Raw genomic sequence first — 22,499 nt, forward strand, 5'->3', positions numbered from 1 at the left:
TATTTTCTTCAATCCGCATTACTTCTAAGTTTTTAGGCTGATAGTTAAAGAAAGTGGAGTAGCTGTACTCTTGATGGTGAATCAGATAAAAAGACTCTGATTTTAATGTTTTCTGACAATGAATCAAGTGCATAAATATTCTGAGCAGAAATTAACAAATCATCATTATCTTCTTCTTCTTTTCAGCCATTTTCTGTCCACTGCTGGAAGAAGGCCTCCTCCAGTTCTTTCCACCTTTGTGCCAAAACAATACATGTTGTCATAGAATGCAAAAATATGAAAGAAGGTTAGCTAGAATGAAATGCTTATCACACGATGAGCTTATACTTTTCTGTAGTGAGAACCTACAGAGGAGAGGAGGAATTTATAAACAAATCAAATAGTCAGGGCCACTGCTTGAAATGACTATTCAGAGGACTGGTTTTGTAGGATAGGATAAGATAAGGTAAGAAGTTAAAATGAAAACATTTTTACCAATTATATGGCAAGAAAGCATTGAGTTATAGCAACAAGGTAGCAGTTTCGTTGGCAAGGAAAATATCTTGTAATGAGAGATACAAATTCTAGGTTATCAACATTAGTTATTCAAAATAAATTAACAAAGTCTTTTTTTTTTGGTTTGAGGGCAGATGGTCCAAGATTTTTTGTCCTTTTATAAGTTTGTCCAAGGGAACATTTGTCTGGTTGGACATTTCGTCCAATCTCAATTTGTCCATCGGTCATTTTGTCCCACCTCAATTTGTCACTATATATATCACACCTATATATCACTATGTCCAACCTAGATTTTTCTACTCAGCAGTGAAACAAGAGTGATTCTGAGCCACTTGTTTTAATTTGTACAAATTTCTACAAGATATGTATGTGAGCATTTAATTAAAACAAATCAAATAAGGAAACAACAAAATTAATTTGGAAATTGATGTGAAACAACGAGATAATGGATTTTGAAATCTGCACAGCTTGGAGAATTTAGTCTTCCTCAATGACTTCCTCAGCTGGGTTCACCTTCAAACGATAAGCAATTGACTGCAGGTACGTGTTGCGTCTGTTTTCAGCCTTGCACTGAGGATATTGCTGTACAAGGGAGAAAATGCATTCTTGGTTATGTAGGTACCAGCTATTCACAGGAGCCTTGATGTTTCTTTGACCCCCAAGAGGGCGTGTTATATCTTGTTCGTTCTGCCTCCGTTCCTCATTAAGGGAATCGATGAACCTCTAAACTGATGGATGGTACACCACCGTCAACTTTTTAAATTTGTTATGCCAACCTTCTACAGAATTGTTGGTTCTCTGTGTCCCATTGATGACCAAATCATGGACATTCCATACCTCGGGTGGAAAGTGAGGTCCCCCCCCCAACACACACACACCCTCGAGCTCAACACCCTCCGATGTAAACACGTTCAACATACTCTATCATTCCTTCCAGGTCTTCCGAAACACTCTCTGTAATGTAATCAAATACCTATAGTACGTGCTTTCAGGGCCAATTATTTTCATATCGAAATAGGATTGGACGAATAACCTCAAACCCAGGTGCTTTCAGGGCATTTCGTCCAATTATTTTCAATTGTACAAATAGCATTGGACGAAATGTCCCACTGGACGAGAAAAGTAATGGACAAAATCAAGGGAATGGACAAGATTTTGATTGGATGAAAATAATTGGACAAACTGCCCTGAAACAACCACAAAGAATGCTACTATGCTTGCAACTCTTGACAAATATTCCATTGATACAAAGCAAATGAAGACTGATCTTCTAAACATGCATGGTAGCAAAATTGCCATAGAGAAGCAATAGTATATGACTCATATATTATTGCTTCTTTGATATGATGATCTTCTCACAAAGCTGCAGATAATAGGCCAGCTCTAGTTAGCAGACACATACAAAATTTATTCTCAGAAAAGAAGTTTAGGAAACATTATCTTCACATGTAATAAAGAAAAGTTTTTTTTTTTAGACAAACTTTATAACCTCAAGGAGCTACGTAAGCTCATCAAGAGCACTTTCACAAACATGAGCTTCAACCATTTGCCAGCAAAAGTTGGAAAGGTTTTCTACGTTGGTCAATTGGTAGAGCATCTACTACTAATGGCTCATGCAAAAAGTTCAGGAAGTTTGAGAGTGGTTAGTAGTTGGAAGGAGGAAATCATTCGATGCTGTTGGCACACTCTCCCTCGATGAGTCTTTGGACTCCTTGGAGGTGTCAAATAATAATAATAAAGTGTGAATTTGATACTGATAACTCTATTCAGCCTGAACTCAGCTTGATCTTCTCCAAGTTTCTCTATCATTCATATTTTTCATAACCTCTTCTCAGGTATGCATGCATATGTCATACCAGAAACATGCAGTGAAGAAATTCATCTGAAATTCTCACATTGTTTTACTTCCCTTTTTACAGTTGAGTTTTATGATGACTCTTCTCCAATTCATATAGGATTCCACCTTCTGACCAGGATATCTGAATTATGAAAATGCATCCATGGCAAAACATTTTTATCACCATATTTGAACATTTTTGGTCTAATGTCACCATTCCAGCTGCTTTTTCTACATTGCAGGTGTCTGAAAGTGTTTTCTTCCTCAAGTTATTGATATGCAGTCATGAGTGCATTCCTTCTTGAATTTTCTATGACTCTTGTGTCAATTCTTGTTTTATTTTGCAATCTTTCAGATTAATTATTACAGACATATACAGTATTAATATCTTCTGTTTTATCATGTATATCATCTCTAACCCTTTTAATCTTTTCTCCATTTCTAAGCTTTTCAATAGCCTCCAGAACATTTAACCACCTTCCTATATTTTATCTTTCATATTCTTATCAGTCTTCCCACAATTTTTATTTAGCTACTCTAACAAATTCTTTTGCTCTTTTACATCGTTTTTTTTTTTCTTTCTGTATTCTCCCAGATCATCACTGCCTGCTCCATAGTTATGCATACCTTTTCTTAACTATGACACAAAAGTAAACTACATTTTAATTTATCAAACCAATCTCAATTACATGTATTTATCTTATACAGTATTGATAAAAGATAATTTTATATATATATATATAATTTTTTTTTCATTAACAAAAAAGGGTGAGTTATTCATGATTGGGATACTGAATATTGTTAAACATCAATCCCAGTAAGATAGGTGGCTCCTTTGCCCCTTTTTTAACTTCTAGGTCCCACCTCCCCTGTGTGTCAAGTTTTTTTATCTATATTATTATATAAAACATTACTTTTTCATGCTAATTTCAATGATATTTTAGCAGCACATGTTGTACCCAGAGAACTACACAGCAATCAAAAGGTATTAATGGCTAATAATGTAGTTTACAACCATATTTTACTGTGGCCGTTTAAAGAAGAAATTTCTAAGGATCCTTTGAAGGTGACATTTAAATTTGCTGTGATAGAAAGTTCAGTTATCCTTTACTTAACATAACAGAAACACCCAAGTTTAACAACTCAAAGTCTAAATAATTAATCTTCATATATGTTACCTATTTAAAATAATAACTAATCTCAGGCTACTTTTCACCAGTCAGCAAATAGCAGAACTTGCTTCTAATAATCTTGTGATATTTCTATTAGAGTTTAATTATTACATCACGTAATTTTACATTTAATTTTTACATCATGTGAAGAAATAACAGAGGACAAAATATCTAGCACAGCTTATATAATAACAAATAGAACAGTAAAACCAGATGACATATTGGATATTATTATTATTATTCCGTAAGATTCCATGGAGTCAAAGACTCAACTAGGAGGTCCCTTTGTCATACACAAAGTTCATCAGAGCATGCCTTAAACACATTCGAATTCTTTGTAGACAGCACGCTCTCAGAAAAGATGTTCCAATCATTCACAACTCTGCATGCAAAAAAACCTGCTTCTTATTCCCCTGCTCACACCCTATTTATACAGCTTCCATGGATGACCTCTTGTTCTCCACAATCACCCACCATTTTATGAAAAACCCTCTTCAACAGAGATTCTATATGAACTCCTAACTTACCTGTACATTTCTAGCATATCACCCTTATTAATCCTACCCATTATCCTCTGTAAACTGCATCTCCTCAACCTTTCCTTATATTCAACATTCCAAAGATCAGAAACTATCTTAGTCAGTCAGTCACCCTCTGGACTCTTTCTAACATCTCTTTGTCCCTTTGAAAACCAGTTTATCAAATCTGTGAAAATAGTCCATTTGTGACCTGATCAGAGCCTAATACAATGGAACAAAAAATTTCCTTACATCTACAAGTCAATGTCGCATCATTCCCAGAATCATTGTGCTGCCTCACAATTTTAGCAATGTGTCCTCAATTTTTGATCTTTATCCACTGTCACCCAAAGATCTATTTCCCAAACTTCCAACAATATATCCCCACCAAGTGTAAATTCTACATCCTATCTTTGTTTCCCAAATTTTAAAATCTTACATTTTGTAACATTGAACTTGTATTCCCATTCTCATGTCCATTCACTCAGTTTATTCAAGTCTTCTTGTAAAGTCACAACATCTGCTCTACTCCTAATAGTTTGTTCCAACTTTCCATCATCTGCAAACAACTGAATATCCCCATCCAAATCTTCACCAATATCATTAACATACAGGTTAAACAGCAATGACCCTAAAATGGACTCCTGAGACACACCACATGTGACTTTCCTCTTCTGGAATATTGCTCCCCCCATACACAACTTGCTGATACCTATCAGATAGCCAGTCTTTGATCCAATGCACTAATCTAATATCCAACCCCATCTGCTCTACTTTGACTATCAACTTATCTATGCAGTAAAAGCCTTTCTTGTATCATATCAAAATACAATCTTGCCTCAATTCCAGTCATTTGGAACGTGACCCAATATGTCAAGGCACATGCCAACTCACTGGCACATTCCTTCAAAATACATGGTGATATATTATAAGTCCTTATTAATATCACGTTTACTCAGTTTCCCCATATACCTCTTGCGCACTTACAGTCTGTGTCTACTCCTCATCATCAACTGCTTTCAAACTCAGTATGATGTCACATTCACAAGAATGAAAGACCTGTATTAACTGACCATTAAATATCTCAACTATATCTTCTGCAGCAGCTGTTCTCATACCATTTTCTCCAATCAATGTCATCCTTCCATAATCATTCTTTTTTTTTTTTTTTTTTTTTTTTTTTTTTGCTGCCTACATATCTAAAGAACCTCCTAGGATTATTTTTGGCTTCATTAGCTAACTGCTGCTGCTCATACTGAACTTTCTATCCTTACCATCAAAGCCACCAACCTTACCTGTTCTTTGTATTCTTCATGGAATTGATTATTACCACTCCTCTTATGCTACCTCCATAATTCCTTTTTTTCTCTATATTACATGCTTCATTCATCCATTTATCACCTATAAGTTTTAAAAGAGGTAAACTGTGAGTAGACATATCGGTACACATATCGGTATTTTCCGTTATTTATTGTGTACCGATTTATCACCTATCTTATTTAACTTTCTGACCCTTAGAATACATTTAGACATTGCTTCTACTAGACAGTTCTTGAATATCACCCAAGCTGCACTGATCTCCTTTCCAGTTAACTCCTCATTCCATGTTACACCTGCAAGCTGTCTCCTGACAGAGGTCCTCACACTGCTGGCAACCATCCAGGTAGTCACTTCATGGTCACTCTCACCAACTGGAGAGTGATTTGACATCTCATTTATAATAACATCCTCTGATGAGGTGATTAAATCTAAGACCTTCAAACCTCATGTGCCTGAAGTTACATAATGCCTGAGGTAGTTGTTCCTAAAAAATAATGATCGTGATATATGATCAGGATCACGAGATAATGAACGCCCATGATGATCATATAAAAGTTCTAACATCTGCAGACATTGGAAGTGATCATGGACTATTGGTGAGAAAATTTAGCGATTCCAACAAAATATAAATAAAGTAAAATGCAATTCCAACAAAATATATATAAAGTAAAAATAGCAAAAGGAAATAAATTTAAGGTTAGAGTATCAGAAAACAGTAGAAGAATACTTTGCAAAAATAAACTAAAAGGGCAATTTCAAAAAAATGTTATCAGTAATGAAGAAGATAGAGATTCTGATTGAGGGAAAACATTAAATAAACAGTACATGAAGAACTGGAACAGAAACAAACTGGAAAATATTAAACAAAATGGAGACTCCCTTGTATACTGAAGAAATAAAAGTACTATCAGAAGCTTAAAAAAAAACTGCATTTAATAAGCAATTACAAGATAAAACTCATATAGCTAAATATGAAGAATATAAAAGAATAATAAATAAAATAAATATCAAAATAAGACTCATAAACAAAAATATTGGAAAGGTTATTCTAAAAACTGGAATATGACTTTTAGGGAGCGCAGCAAAAAACCAGTGTGAAGAATGATCCAAAATCAAAGAAAACAAATTTGTGTATACAAAAATAATACCGATAATAAAAAGAGAACAATGGGAAAACTATTTACCAAATTATATTAAGGCAAAGAAGAAATAAAAATGCCTGGGATACCACAGCCAGAAAATACAGATAAAATTGAAATAAATAATAATTTAATAGAATCAGTCATCTCAGAATTGTAAAATAGGAAATCATCTGGAACTGATGAAATTTATAATGCTCAATTATAGGCGCAAAGAAATTATTGAAAACGCGAGAAATTTAATTAAACATGTCTTTGAGAAAAGGCAGTTTCTCAATAAATGGTGAATACATATTACAATACCAATATTTAAAAAGGGAACAAAATCTGAACTCAAAAACTATCGAGGAATAAATTTACTGTGTACCACTTTAAAAATATGTACAATTATCATCAAAAAAGAATTAGAATCAAGACTAAATTATAATAGTGAACAACAAGGATTCCATAAGTGAAGATTATGCACTGATGCTATATTTGTTATAAAGCAAATAACAGAAAAAGCAACAGAATTTGGCAAACTAATATTTATTTTTCTTTTCTGATTTAGAGAAGGCTTTTGACAGAATCAGATCAGACAATGTCCTGGAAGTACTAGCATTAAGAAAGATACTGCTGCAAATCATCAAAACAATCAAAGACATATGCATAAAAATGAATCTGCAATAATATATCAGAACATAAATATATAAAAAAATCCATATAAGGAAAGGGATAAGAAAAGGTAATGCTTTAAGTCCTGTTTATTTAACATAATCATGGATGAAATAATAAGAGAAATTAAATGGATTAAGAAGTGAAAAAAGAAAATTTAAATTTTGGTTGGATATGAAGATGTAGCAATACTTGCTGATAATGAAGATGATCTCCAAAAGCACATATTCAAACTTCAACAGATATGTAGCAGTTTAAACATGTAAATATTAACACATTAATCAAAAACAATGGTAACTGCAAAAGAACCGATCAGATATAAATTAGAACAAAATGAAAAAATACCGCAACAAGGATTGACATATAAATACCTAAGAATAACTGTGGACAGTTATTCTTAGGTATTTATATGTCATGGATGAAGTAAAACAATAATCCAGGAAGCTAATAAAATAACAGGATGGCTGAATTTAACTATACAGAAAAAATAAAGATCTAACAAAAGTAAGAATATATACAAATTAGTAGTCCAACCACTATTGATATATGCATGTGAAACAAGAATAGATACACTAAAAATACAACAGATAAACACAACATGCAAAATTAAATGTAGAAAATTTAGAAAAATAGTTAACAAAACAAATTTTGACAGAGCAAAAAAAATTATGAAGAATGTCATTACAATCTATAAATGCATAGAAAAAAAATGAGAGGATTGGAAAGGAATCAAGGTGTTAACAGGATGGACCCAAAAAAGAATAGTCAAACCAGCAAGAGACTGGAAATCCAGTATGAAAAAGACCAATTGGTCTTTTTATATATTGGATTTACTCATCATCTACTCTCCCTCTCCATCACTATAAGCTTGAAGGAAGAAGAACTTCTAATAATGGGATATAGCATTTATACTTGTCAATTAGACTGAGTATTGTTCATATAAATAACTTTTAATAAGAAAAATGAGGTGGTATCAAAAAGTTTCGGGACTAGCTCTGTTTACGAGAAATTACTTTATTTATCTACGTTTGCACACTATCACCTTCAAAATAGTCCCCTTGCATATCAATACAGTGCTCCCAGCATTCTTTCCACTTCTGGAATGTGTCCTGGAAGTCTTCTTTTTGAAGCATGTCAAGCAACTTCTGCGATTCGCGCTGGATTTCTGCAATGGTGTCAAAACGGTGACCTTTGAGCTGGATCTTCATCTTCGGGAAGTGGAAGCATCTGCAGGAGCCAAATCTGGCAAGTAGTGGGTGCAGAAGTTAAGTCATGTTGTTTTTGGTGAGAAACTCACGTGTGAGGAGAGCTCGGTGATGGGGTGCATTGTCATCGTGGAGCATCCAGTTTTTCGTGCGCCACAGATCTGGTCACTTTCGCCGAATGTCCTCCCTCAGGCACCTTAAAACCTGGCAGTAGAACTCGCTATTGATGGTCTGTCCCCTGAGAACGAATTCTGGATGCACAATGCCGCGAATGTCGAAAAAGATGATGAGCATGCACTTACTTGAGCTGCGGACCTGCCTCGCCTTTTTCGGTCATGGAGATGATGGGCTCTTCCACTGTGAAGACTGTTGCTTCATCTCAGAATCGTACCCATACACCCAAGTTTTGTCACCGGTAATGATCCTCGAATTTTCACATTTTTTCAAACGTGAATTTCATGTTTGCTCTTTATTCTAACTTGCAGTCCATGATGAAATTGCAGATATAGACTCTCTTTGAAGAGAGTATTTTAAGATAATGGCAATAACGAGCAACTCATGGTGAAGATTATGTAAATTTGTATTATTATTATATATTAGCTTTTGAAAATTCTTTTGAAGTTCATTTTTCGGGGGAAATGTGTTGCTTATTTGACTACAGATAACTTTGCCTTTCCTTAACTAGAATAAACATGAAATCTCTATATTAAATAAAATGTAAATATAAACATCTTTTTTTTTTCTTCTTCTAAAGTTAATGCAAATTACCTTTTTAATAGCTATTTCAGTTTTTTCTGGAGCCACTTTCATTGCAGCAGTAGCATCAACAATGGGACATGGCATATATCGTAGGGTGTAATTCCTGCATCATCAAAAAAAGAAAACTAAGAGTTATTATCATTATCAGACCTCCATGGAATCACAAGCCTAATAACTATCACAGAGTATATAACTATCTGTAAACTCATTTAATATCTATGCACTCACTTTTGGGCAATACATTTACAGGCACAAAATACTTGTCCTTACCCTTTTTATGCAATTTCAAGGATGACTCATTCCTCCCCTCCTTTCACACTCAATTCTGAGTATAAATCCATCACCAAACTTATATATTTCATCTTTTCGTCTATCCATCAATCAGTGCAGATAACATTTCTTTCTAGTGCAAAATTCCTTATTACCTCGTCTAAAAATCAATTAATCAAAGTAATGTGGTATATAGAGTAATGACGGTAAGCACAGCAGCACAACCAACAGAGGTCACAGATCTTGAACCATCAGTATAGATCAGCAAGAAATTAGTGTCTTGGGAAATGTGGATTGTAATTGTTTAATTACAGTTTACCTGTAATTGTTTACAATTATAGGCAAACCGATGATGGAGTATGAGACTTCTGTAGTTAACAAAGTGACAGGATTCAGAATGGAGTGCAAACCTGCCATGGAGGAATGCTGTTATGTTTGGTGCAGGTAATATTGTTAACAATCATACTAATAGCTTATATAATCTTTTTAACACATATACCAAAAGGATGTGTGGCTGATCAGACTGATCAATGATCCCCCAATCACTCATACACTTCACTCACTTTCACACAGACATTCAGTTTCCACTGCTAGCATCTTCTACAAATACTTCAATGGCCACTATTCATCAAATTTAGCATCAATAATACCTCCAGACTGTCATATCAGTTCAAACATGTGCAGTAACCAACCAACACTCCCTCACAGTGCATCTGTAAACTCACAGAATAAATTTCTCCTCCTCCTCCTCTTTGTTCATCCCTTCCACTGCTGTCCTCTGGAATAGTCTGCCATCTTATGTGTTTCCCAAGGAATACAATCCACAACTTTTCAAGATAACCTAAACAAGTTCCTTTCCCATCCATGGTACTAGCATACGATATGTGGCCAATCTCTTGTGGATGGGTTCCCCATAAAAAACACCAGAGTGTACTCTCTCTTGCAGAACTGTAAACCTGGGAGCAATAATCAAGCTTTGAACATATAAATGCATAATAAAGGCAGAGCTGTGTCGATTCTTTTCAGGTTTTGGAAGGACAATGACAGCTGACTTATGACAAGCATCTGGAACCTCATCCTCTGTGAGTATTCTGTTGCATAGTAAGAGGAGACACATGATGGAAGATGCTTTATCATCTCATAATGGACATCATCACGATCTACTATGCAGTAAAAGGACTCTTTATAATTGCTCCTTAACAAATAGCTGATTGTACGGCTCTAATCCCATTGGTAGAAAATCTTAGTTGTTGTTTCTCTTGTTACTCTTTCAATATTAAAGATTCAGGAGGAGAGGAAAATTATCTCCCAAATGGTCTGCAATATCTTTGGGATCAGCAACAACACATCCATTATGTTCCAAGGTACACAAACTGTGAGTTCTATATCTACCTTTCATTTTCCAGATTTTATCCTATACAATTTTTGCAATGATTATTTGATTAATTGGTGAGGTAAATTGGATCCAAGATTGTTTTTGACACTGGGGTCTCAGTGATTCATGACACGAATATCAAAATATTGAGATTCATGTCTTTGGGATTGTCGCTATTGCTACCTGGACAATATAATCTGTGATATACTTCACTGCTTCATTGATAAGTGTTTGACTAACTGTTTCAACATTAAATTTTGCAAGATGTGAAAAGTATTCCAGTCAGTCTGGTCCATTTTTCATGCAGTCATCCATATAGGAGAACACTGTTCCTGAGAAGACATTGTGCAAACAACAGGCACATGATAACTTCCATAGATGTTCTCTTTAACATTTGAAATGAGCAGTGGAAAGATGGCACGGGAGCAAATTGTAAGATCTATTGTAGAACATGAGCAGGTAGGCATATGGAAAAAGGTATCTACTTATTATTAAGAAGGGAGAGATTATGATTGTCGAGTATTTGCTTAAAGATACAACCTTGTCTTTTTGTGTTAGCATTACTCCAAAGAGTGTAGTGTCTCTTAAAGTCACCTATGAGAGGTATGTGTTGGAGCAGTTACAATATAAGATTATCCAGTTCAATCTCATTTAACCCACAACTCAGTGGTAAATTGATGGAACATAATGTAACAAAAAAAGTCTCACAGATATGCAAATTGTTACTGCTTCCAGAGAAGAATTAAGCTGGACATGTTGGAAGAGAGTATGAGCTGGACCATCTCCAGTTCCGTCCTTAGGATAACAGTAAAAAGCCTTAATGTTAGATGGTTTAAAATATGTTTCCTGCAGACAGAAAGGTTTGTGCTTCTGCAGCAGAACATTGATATCAATATTATGGTGAAACACAAGACAGTTCCATAGCAGAAAATTTTCTTTTCTTCTAGCTTTGTAGGCTTGTCTGATTTCCAGGATGTTGAGGGGATCTGTCAGGCTTATATTTATCTATTGATATAGAGAAGTATGAATGACCAGTGTCAATCTCTTCTTCTAGAAAAACGTTTAATACATCATCTGATGTGTCAGAATCATTTGGTGAGTTTGGTCAGTGGATACAGAGATATTCATTTTTTTTCTATGGGTTTTTTTCTAGTGGTTTATCTTTAGGTGAAATCTTTGCCATAATTTTCTTGGCAAGTGGAGTCTCATCAAATAGGATCATTTTTGGTGTTGTTTCAGACCATAGGTCTGAGACACCATGTGTATTGACCAGTGAGACCACAAGTGATACAACTAATGCAACAGAGAATCACTCACAATCATAAAGTTCAGGTATAGGGAAATTATGATGGTGGAATAGACATACCATTTCAGTTGCTATTAATATTTTCTTAACTTCCACTTTTTCAACATAAGAAGATATCAAGGATAGATGTGGTGATGGCTAGCATCCTCTTTGTATCCTGATATGACAAATCTTGTCCTGTTTTTATCATTTGTATTTTTTTTTTTTTTCAATCATGTCTCTACTTCAAAATATTCCATTTCATACTTGGTGATATAACATCATGTGCTGTGTTCTATTGTTAATATTCTAGCTTGTATTTTTTATAACTGTTATTGTAATACCATTGAGGATGGTCTGCTATTTCCAGACCAAAATATTTGGTTAATTAAATATCTTTCTTGTGTTTATGTGCATTTATCATTCAGTCTTATGTCACAAGTATCCTTAAAACAGCAAACAGCAGTCTTGGAACCTCCTTTATGCAGTGGAACTATTTTCCCCTCTTTCCACCCCCTCAGGACTAACCCAGACCCGAGATTCAAATTAAACAAAATGGTCAAGGGCACTGCCAATTCTTTAGCTGCTTTACGTACGACACGAGCTGGTAAACCATCCAATCTCACAGATGTATTGACATTGAGGTTTTGTAATAGACTACTCACCTCCACTTCATTCACCACAATTCATTCATTGCAGGAATGAATGAATCTATTGGTTCATTCATTCCTGCAATGTCACCACCCAGATGATATACTCTTGCTAAGTGCTTGCTCAGTAATTCAACTATACCAACTGATTCGGTTACCTCCCTACCATCGGCATTCTTTAAAATCATTCTGCCATATACATTTTTTTCTTTTACTTGCAACATATCGAAAAAACTGTTTGGGATTCTCTTTAGCCTGCATGGCTAATGTTCTTTCATAATCGGATTTTGCTTTTCTTACCACACTCGTTACCCTTCTGGCCTGTGCTTTATACCGTTCATGTGCCTGCCGGTCACCTTTCTCCTTAAATTCCATCCATAGTTGTTTCTTTTTTTGCAGCTCAAGCTTAATGGTGTTATTAATCCATTTAACCCCTACTTGATTTATTATTCAGACTCTAGGTATACAGTCAGCCATTGCCTCATGCAACACTTCTTAACCGCCTCCCATGCGCTATCAACATTTAGCCCTTGCAGTTTTACATGCCATGGCACTGAACCAATCAAACTCCTAAGCTTGTTATACTTACCAGCCCATTAATTCCACAAGTACCCTGTCTTAATTGTAAATTCCACACCTTTAGCCACCTCCCAAGTCAAGACCCTATGATCACTCTCACCAATTGGTGGCAACGTGGTCATATTCGTTACAACCAAATTCTCAGATGCAATTATTAGGTCAAGCACTCTCTGACCTCTAGTATTTTCCATTGCATGCTGTCGCAGATAGTTATCCCTTAATAAACGCATAAAATCCAATTCCTTCCTCCCGTGTGTCTTCTCCTCCTTCCAATCAATGTTACCATAGTTGAAATCTCCCATAATAATTACCCTCCTTCCACTCATTTCTTCTATTTGCTTATGCATACTATCTCCACCATCTATTCCATCACCTGGTTTATAGCAGCACCCAACGGTATATTTTGTTCTGCTAGTTACAATCTCACACCAAATAGCCTCAAATGTGCTCTTTTCTCTATCCTGCAGTTCCACTTCTATTCTCCTTGGCTGTAGTTCGTCAGCTATCATCAATAACACTCCTCCCCCCATTTTATTCTCCCTGTCACTCCTGAACACACCATACCTCTCACATTCAATCCCACTAGCTATATCATCTTCTGTCAGCCATGTTTCACTAATGCCAATAACCTGTGGCCTGGAAATGCCAACCAAGGCCAAAAATTCTTCCTTCTTGTTCCTAATACTTCTGACATTAGTATACGTGAATTGCAGAAGCCCATTTGTCCCATTCCTATTTTGATGCCTTATACTAACTATCCCATTCTGATTTGTTATCTTTCGTACTCGCTTGGGCATATTACACACATTCATACACTCAACTGTCTCCCTAAAGTTTGCATATCTACTCCCCTCCCCCCCCTTAATAACTCTAGTTTCCCTGATTCTGCACATCCACTTCCACTACATTCAACAACACCTTTTCAAGTCTCCGTACACCAAATCCATTCAAATGTAAACCATCCATCTTATATAAATTCTTTCGCCCATCAAACTCGCTCCACACATCCACAAATTCCACACCACTCCTGCATAATCCACGCATAATGTCATTAGCAATTATGGCCCTCCTTCTATATGCTTCACTGTCATACCGCGGCAACAGACTCACCATCCTAACTCTCTTACTTTTCTCTTTTGCTACTCCAAGCAATTCCTTCAAATTCTCTCTCATAGTCATTTAGTCTCCTTTCAAATCATTTGTACCTGCTACTACTATCAATTCTTTCACCCACTGCTTTTGCATTCTAATTGACTCGCTTACATCCTTCTTAACGTTCGCACCAGGTTGGTACGATTTTGTTAAACTCTCATCTATCACACCTCTTACTAAAGAATCTCCGTACAACACTTGCTCTTAGATTTTGTTTACAATCACTATCATACTCTTGCCATTTATTAGTCGGTACACTCAGTAAACATTTTTGCCAATGCTCCAGCTGCCGATTTGCCCTGTGTATCGCTCCGCATAACCGTGCGATCTCACCCATTGCATTAGTCTCATCATTTTTATTTTCCGTTAATTCATTCATTCATTCTGTATGTTTACCTTCATTCTCACTTTCAACGCCACTCTCACAGCTATCTGGTACTACCTCGCAAATATCATTATTCATACCTCGTATATCAGTATTTTCTACATTCTCACTTTCAACAACGATATCACTCTCACGACCTGAAACACTCTTTAAATCCTCACATTCCTTACACTTTCTGCACACATTCACTCCACCATCGTTGTTTAACCAGACTCCAACTGCTCTCCTCAATGCATACATTTTGCAAATGGTACAATGAATCAAATCCTTTAAATGAAAATTTTTAGACAAAGATTGCGACCTGGATGCCATCTTTGTATTCCTCTTTATGGGGGCCATGTGCACAAATAATCGTATCTATCAATTTACTAATTAAAATACTCAGAAAATACACAAAAATCACCAGACATGCTAAGATACGAAAAGTAAATAATACTATGTAAGATTCGAGCAAATTTACCAATTATTACTCAAAATAATACTTATCTGTTCAGGAGCTCTCTACAAACACTAAACCATGTAGCCCTCTAGTGCCCTCTCCAATATCCTTGTGGAAACATCATGTCAGCAAAACTCAGAAAAATTACTCAGTGCAGGAACAATGGATGGAATACCAGTTACAGTAACACCTCGTAACTGCACTGAGTAATTTTTCTGAGTTTTACTGACATGATGTTTCCACAAGGATATTGCTGGATTGTAGTTTTTTTTTGTTTTAAACTGTTCAGAAAGATCCTGCCAGTCCTAAATCCTTTGAATAAAGAAGGGCAACATTTTTGCTACTAGCTTTTCAACTGCTGCATTAATGATGAGAAAAACTGGTACATTTATACTATTATCACGTTTTGTTTTCTACTTCTGTAATCAAGTGATGCATCTACAGTGTCATACTTGATTGGGAGCTTGTGAGGGCCCTTGAAAAATTTATGCTCAAAAGATTTTTTGTTCAGTGCCAGATCTCCTCACCCACCACACATGGATGCCCACTCACCAGCAAGCAATGACTACAATCAGGAGAGAAACACCAGGGCTCCCATGGATGCTATACCAGCATCACAGAAAACCTTTGGTCTCAATTCTGGACCATGGGATGGTAGACTTACCATAACACCATTAACCCTGGAAGGCAAACCACTAACTTGATCCTGTCCGGGCCATCCAGGAACACCTTTCTTGCCGAAGTAGAGGCCAAAGTATTGCAAGACTATCACGATTCTCCTTTCCATATATCCATGGGTTGTACTGCATGCAGAACACCTGTCTTGCCAAAGCAGAGGCCAAAGTATTGCAAGACTACCAGGATTCCCCTTTCCAGATATCCACGGGTTGCACTGCATGCAAAATACAGTAGCAGGACATTGGATGCTAGTGATGGTGGTCTCAAAGACAGGTGAGTCTTAAAGAATATGGAAAAAAAGCAAAGAAAAAGAGGAAGAATGAAAAGAGCCAGTACAGTAACTGGGAAGTTCTCTTCACCACTGACAGCGCCCTATGAGGAGGGGCCTCCCTCTATTTACCCTTCTTTCTAGTGAACCCAACTTCAATCAGGCATATGCATAATAAATGACTGAATCAAAAATGGAAAATTCATTCTAGGAAGTATGGAATCCATATCAGCTGCAAAGTCAAAGTCTTAAATAGTTTAAATTTTTGAACTAGTGACTCCCTACACTGATTAAAGTGCATTTCCATTTCCAAGCAAAAAAAAAAAAAAAAACGGCTTGCTAAGAATATATATATATATATTTTTTTTTTTTTTTTTTTGCACTAATATTGCAAAAAAAAAAAAAAAACGGCTTGCTAAGAATATATATATATATATTTATTTTTTATTTTTTTTTTTATTTTACTAAATAGATAAAATGAACAAATCTTTTAACTGCAAAAGTGAAAAAAAAAAGAAGAAAAAATCATTTTCAAATTTATTACAGTTGTTCAAGATTGTCAGCTCACTTTAATGAGATGGGCATGATGCAGATTTTTGTATAATAACTCGGGTATAATATTTGAAACAGCAATTCTTAATCTGCCTAAAAAAAATGAAGTTACCTAATAAGAACCAAGTTTAATATGTATATCACATCTTTATTAGGGAAAAATTTGTAGAAAAAATTTGGAATTCTGAAATATGATCAAAAATATACCTTTCACTGAAAAATAATCAATGTTATCTAAAATAACTCCTTTGACTGAAAGTAGATAGTGAAAGTGTAAACAATTTCTCATGAAATGCAACTTACTTTTTATGTCAGCTATTTACAGTATTGTAATTGTAATATAGGCCAGTGTAGCTCAGTAAAAAGCAGCATCCTGTGCTAGGCTGTCCGAAAATAGACTTAAGTTCAAGTCTGGTCACCAACTGGAGGAACCTTTTCTAAGCCTTTCTTCAAAGAGTTCCCACATTATGGACAAGTTTTACATGCTGTTAACATATCCATCATTCTTAAAGCCATAGGCTGCTGCTATCACATATGGTTTTCAGTAACTGTCTCTCAGTGGCTGCATAAATTTCATTCCTTCCATGTATCATTGCCTACTTCCAGTTGAAGTTCCCCATAGGTGAAGTCTGCCATAATGACTACTCACTTTCTGTTAACTGAACTAATATTACCAATACATGCCATTCACATCTTCTTTTGCAATCCCTGGCTGATAACAATAAACTATACATTTTGCCTTCTTAGCTCTAATCTCAAATCCACTTATTTCAAATAACTCAAATAACTTATCTGAAATCCACAGTTTTTCTTATCATCATTCTATACTTGTACTCTTGCTAGTTGCAGTTCTTCTAATACTATCATCACTAATACCAAGTCCTCTATCCTTCCTGAAAATCCATCCTAGTTGGCTGAGTGGTTAGTGTAGATGTCTCCAGCCATCAGATTGCTAGTTTGAATCCCATCAGGGATATGGATGTTGGAATTGTCTTTAGGAAGAAAATGAATTTTATCATATGGTTTGCAACAACCACCCCCCACTTATTAGATGCCTGAGGTAGCAAAGTTCCGTGTTTGGCCTCTAGAGAAGGAATTCCAGAATGTAAAAAATAAGAAAATAAAATGATAAAAATTAGTTAAAATAGTAGAAAGAAATCCTGAGATCATCAGCCCACCACAGCACTACTGTACTATAAGTTTACAACATTCATGGAAGGAAATCACAAAAAAAAGTAATAATATCTTCCTTTATTAACCAAGATTTACTGTTATAAGCCCATATCATCATTTTATATAGATTGTTATAAGTTCATATGTATTCATCAATTCAGAGAAGGTATTATCTTCATGCCCTGCTTTTATAAGTGAAAGGCAATGATCTTAAGTGATTCTCTGTGGAAGAACTTGGTATATCTTCTAGGCATTAACATATACCATTGGAGAAAACTTACCCTAAACAAAAATGAAGACAATCATCTTTAATGCCTAAGTATCACTGTAAAAAAGTGGAACTGGTAAGGAATTACAGAAGTATCAAGTTGATATAATATAATACAAATGTATTACTAAAATAAAAAAAAAAGACAAAACCAGCAAGATACTGTTAATTTTTAAATGCTAAAATCAAGAAAACAGAAATGAAGGAAGGAGAAGCTACAGTATTACATTAAACACAAAGATAAACATCTTGAATGGTAAGCAATCAAGCATGGTGAAGAGAAATTTTATCATCATTATTATACAGGTATCTCCATGGAGTTAGAAGACTCATTGTGAGAGATCCATTATTCACACAATACCTGTCATACTTCTCCTTAAACTCACTCACTGATGAAAAGCACTCAGAACAGTGGTTAAATTCAGCTGGGCCCTCCAGGGGCCCTGTCCCAGAATTTTTTTATGCAGACTATCATGCAAAAAATGTTCCGGGGCCCAGACATGGAACATTTTTTGTTCCGTGTCCTAACCCGAAACAGACAGCAATGGCAGGTTATTCAGACGTGCATATGATTGGTGTGGTATTAACAAAAGATCGTGCGATGGAAAGATAAAAGCAAGCAGACAATTGAGTTGAAATGCTGATTCTCTTCAACCAAATTTCAATAATATGTGAAACTGCCATAACAACATTCACTAATATGCTCGGAACTTATTCGTTTAGAATTTAACTACTGACTCACAACCACCACTGGCAACCCATTCACCATCATTCAAGCAAAATATCTAGACCTATTACATTTGCTAAGTACACACCTACCACTTCCACTGGTGACCCCTTGTTTTTCTCCCTTCCTGCCATGCACTGAAAAGCATCCTCAGTGTTCAATCCTATAAATCCCCTTTAATAACTTAAATGCTTCTATTATGCCTACTCATTTTTTTGCCTATCAGCTAATTTTTGAAGCCCACAGACTGTCAATCTATTCTCATAGGGAGCATTCCATAGACCTGTTACAATCTTTATCACTCACCTCTGGATCTTCACCACCATTTCTTCATCCCACAGAATTCAGGGGGTCCAGATCAGTGCACAGAAGTCTAGTGTGGCCTTATATAGAGGAACAATAGCTTCTGTATCCCTATTTGTTAGTGTGTTCAACAACCATGTAATCTGATGTACTGTTTTGGTCATCTTTGCTATATGCCCTCTAAACTTCATGTCCACGATTACTCCCAAGTCCCTGAAACTCATCAGTTTCCAGCATTTCAGTTCCTTTAATATAATACACAGTTTCTGATCTCTTACCAAAATGTATCACATTACACTTGGCCACATTAAACTGGAAGACATTTACATTTGCCCATACTACCAGTCTATTTAAGTCATTCTGAAGGATCTCTACATCATCTTCATTTACTGTTTCTTTTCCTAGTTTTGCATCATCAGGAGACAACTGAATATTTCCTGTTCCTATATCATTTATATACAAACTAAACAACAAAGGATCAAGTGCACTTGTCACCTGCCTTCTCCTTGATTGAGCTCCTCCAAAACCCATTCTTTGATATCTGTCCATCAGCCACGCTCTAATCCAAATCACCAGATTCGTATCTATCCCCATTTGCTCCAATTTATGCAACAGATTTCATTGTGGAATCTTTTGTGAAGTCTAGCAATATCACCTGAATAGCCATTTTCCTTACCCAATTCCATTGTCGCTTTATTAGAAAAAAAGGTAAGCAAATTACTAAGGCAAGACCAACCCTTCACAAAACCATGTTGTTCCTTATAGAGTAGTAGATTCCTATCTACCTAGTCCTGAATTCTTTCACCAATTTCTCTAATATCTGAGATACTGATTGGCCTATAATGTTCTACTTCTTGGAGCCAGTCTGGTTGGCCAAGTGGTTATTGAATCTGCTCTCCGGGCAAGAGGCTGTGAGTATGAATCTCACCAAGGGCATGGATGTTTGTGATTGTCCTACTAACCAATTATCATATGTACAGTTCTGATATGTGTCCTGGCACAGTATCGCCATTCATATCTTTGTGCCATAAAAAAAAAAAAAAAAATCAAATACAATGTCTTAGAGCCTCCTTTATGTAATGGGACTATTTTGCCCTCTTTCCACTCCACTGGCACCTTCCCAGTACTGATGCTTAAATTAAACAGCTTGGTCAGAGAAGCTGATGATTCCCTTGCACATTCTTGTAATAAATGGGTTGATTATTATGCCATCTAATCCCATGGCTGTGTTTGTATTTAGGTTCTGCAATATTTTAAGCACTTCCATTTCTTCAAACTCTATTCTCTTATCAGTCAGTGTCACTACCTAGATGGTACATCCTCAATGAGTAATTCAACTACACCCTCTGTCCAAAAAGAAACTGAACTTTTGATAGAAAATAAAACACAGGCCAATTATAATTATTCAAATCATTTATTTCATACTCTCCCTCAGCTTCGATACATCATTTTGCATGGTCAATTAATTTGTTAAATGAGTTTTTTATTTTTTGGGATACCGATGAGTGATACTGGTTACTGCCGCTTGAACGTTTTCAATGGTGTTGTATTGCTTTCCTTTCATCGGCAAATGAAGTCAGGGGAAGAGAAAGAAGTCACAGGGTGCTAAATCAGATGAATACGGTGAGTGATCCAACACACAAACTTGGTTTTTGCTCAAAAACTGTCTCACAATGTTCAAACGATGAGATGGTGCATTATCGTGCAAAAGTGATCAGCTGCCTGCATCCTGATATTTATGCCATATGTGACGAATTCTCACTATCAATCACTTCAAAACTTCAAGATAAAACTCACCATTGACCGTTTGGCCAGGCGGAATGAATTCTTTGTGGATAATGCCCTGGGAATCATAGAAAGAATAAATCAATGTCTTTACTTTTGACTTCTCCAAGCATTCGGATACCCCTTTTCTGGTGGTCTCCACTCAGCACTCTGGTGCTTTGTTTCGGGCTCATACTCAAAACACCACGTTTTGTCATCAGTAACAATCATTTCAAGGAAGTTTGAGTCCTTATGAGCGGTTTTAATGAGGTCCTTGCAGTGTTCAATTCGATACATTTTTTGGTTGTCGGTCAACTTGTGGGGAACAAATCGTGAATCAATTTACAAAGGCCCAAACTCTCAGTCAAAATGTTGTACACAGTTGATTTTGGAATCCCCAATTTATCAATCAATCTTACAGACGATTTTGGGTTTTCTTTGATGAAATCATGCACTTTTTGGATATTAACTTCACTCAGTCCATTTTTCATCCGTCCTCAAGCATCTTATGACCACTTTGAAATTGCTTAAACTACTCGTAAACTTGAGTATGGAATAATCATTCATCACCATATGCTTTTTGAAGCATTTGATGCATTTCAGTAAAACCTTTCCAAGTATAACACAAAAGTCAATCACAGCTCTCTGTTTGAAACTCATTTTCCGACCATTCGTCAAAACACACTGTCACTCATGGCACTATAACTCGGCTTCTAATGAAACAAATGTCATAAACAGTTGACACAACACTAATGAAGGTTGCCGCTTTCGACAACAAAAAGATACAACAGGTGGCACCACTAGTTTCTTCTATTTTCGAAAAGTTCGGTTTCTTTTTGGACAGAGGGTGTATTACTTAGTGAGTGTGTACCATCTGTTACTTCTCCACCATCAGCACTTTTTTTAAAGTCATCCTTCCATAGCCATTCCTAATTTTATTTGCCCCATACCTTTAGGCCTAATCAGCTAACTTTCTCTCAGAATTAGGTTTGGTCTTCCTTACTATATAGATTACTGTTCTTGCCAGTGCCTTATACTATTCATGGGCATTGTGATCACTTTTTTTTTTTTTTAATCCTTCCACAATCTTTTCTTTGTGTGCAACCTCCTGCTTAATGAAGCTATTCATCCACCTAGCTCTTACCTGGTTTATCCTTCTGACTCTACTAGGTATACATTCTGATACTACTTTCTTCAAACACCCCTTGATCACCTCTTCCCTTCTAAAACTTGTTCTGTGGGTTTCATTCTATGCCAATAACTATATCATCCTCTGTCAAAATGGAAAGCCCTACCGTGAAACTTACATGCCACTAAGCTCCAACAGAAAGTTCTACTAAAAAAGAAGAGAAGATTTTCAAAACCATCAAGAGAGAGAGAGAGAGAGAGAGAGGGCAACTGACAAAGAAAATGCTGGTTCTCTTGTTTGCAAAACACCTGTTTTGCAAACATTTCCTCTATAATTTTTTTTAATACCACATTTTATTAGCTCTGCTGATACATCCCTGAATGCTAAAAATGTCTAGCTAATT

The 22,499-nt window shown here is 35.8% G+C and overlaps 1 protein-coding gene across 2 annotated transcripts in view; it reads right to left on the reverse strand.

Moving 5' to 3' along the window:
* Positions 1 to 22,499, reverse strand: part of LRR (capping protein regulator and myosin 1 linker 1 leucine rich repeat protein) — a 917,109-nt gene that overhangs the window by 508,330 nt on the left and 386,280 nt on the right. For both annotated transcript variants that reach the window (XM_090401192.1, XM_090401191.1), the window contains exon 19: positions 9,109 to 9,202. In XM_090401192.1, the coding sequence (XP_090257318.1) occupies positions 9,109 to 9,202 (94 nt within the window). The remainder of the gene's footprint in view (positions 1 to 9,108; positions 9,203 to 22,499) is intronic.

This window comes from Typopeltis vanoorti, chromosome 12 (assembly GCF_054136105.1).
Source record: "Typopeltis vanoorti isolate ZY-2024b chromosome 12, IOZ_Tvanoo_1.0, whole genome shotgun sequence".
NCBI classification, from domain to species: Eukaryota; Metazoa; Arthropoda; class Arachnida; order Uropygi; family Thelyphonidae; genus Typopeltis; species Typopeltis vanoorti.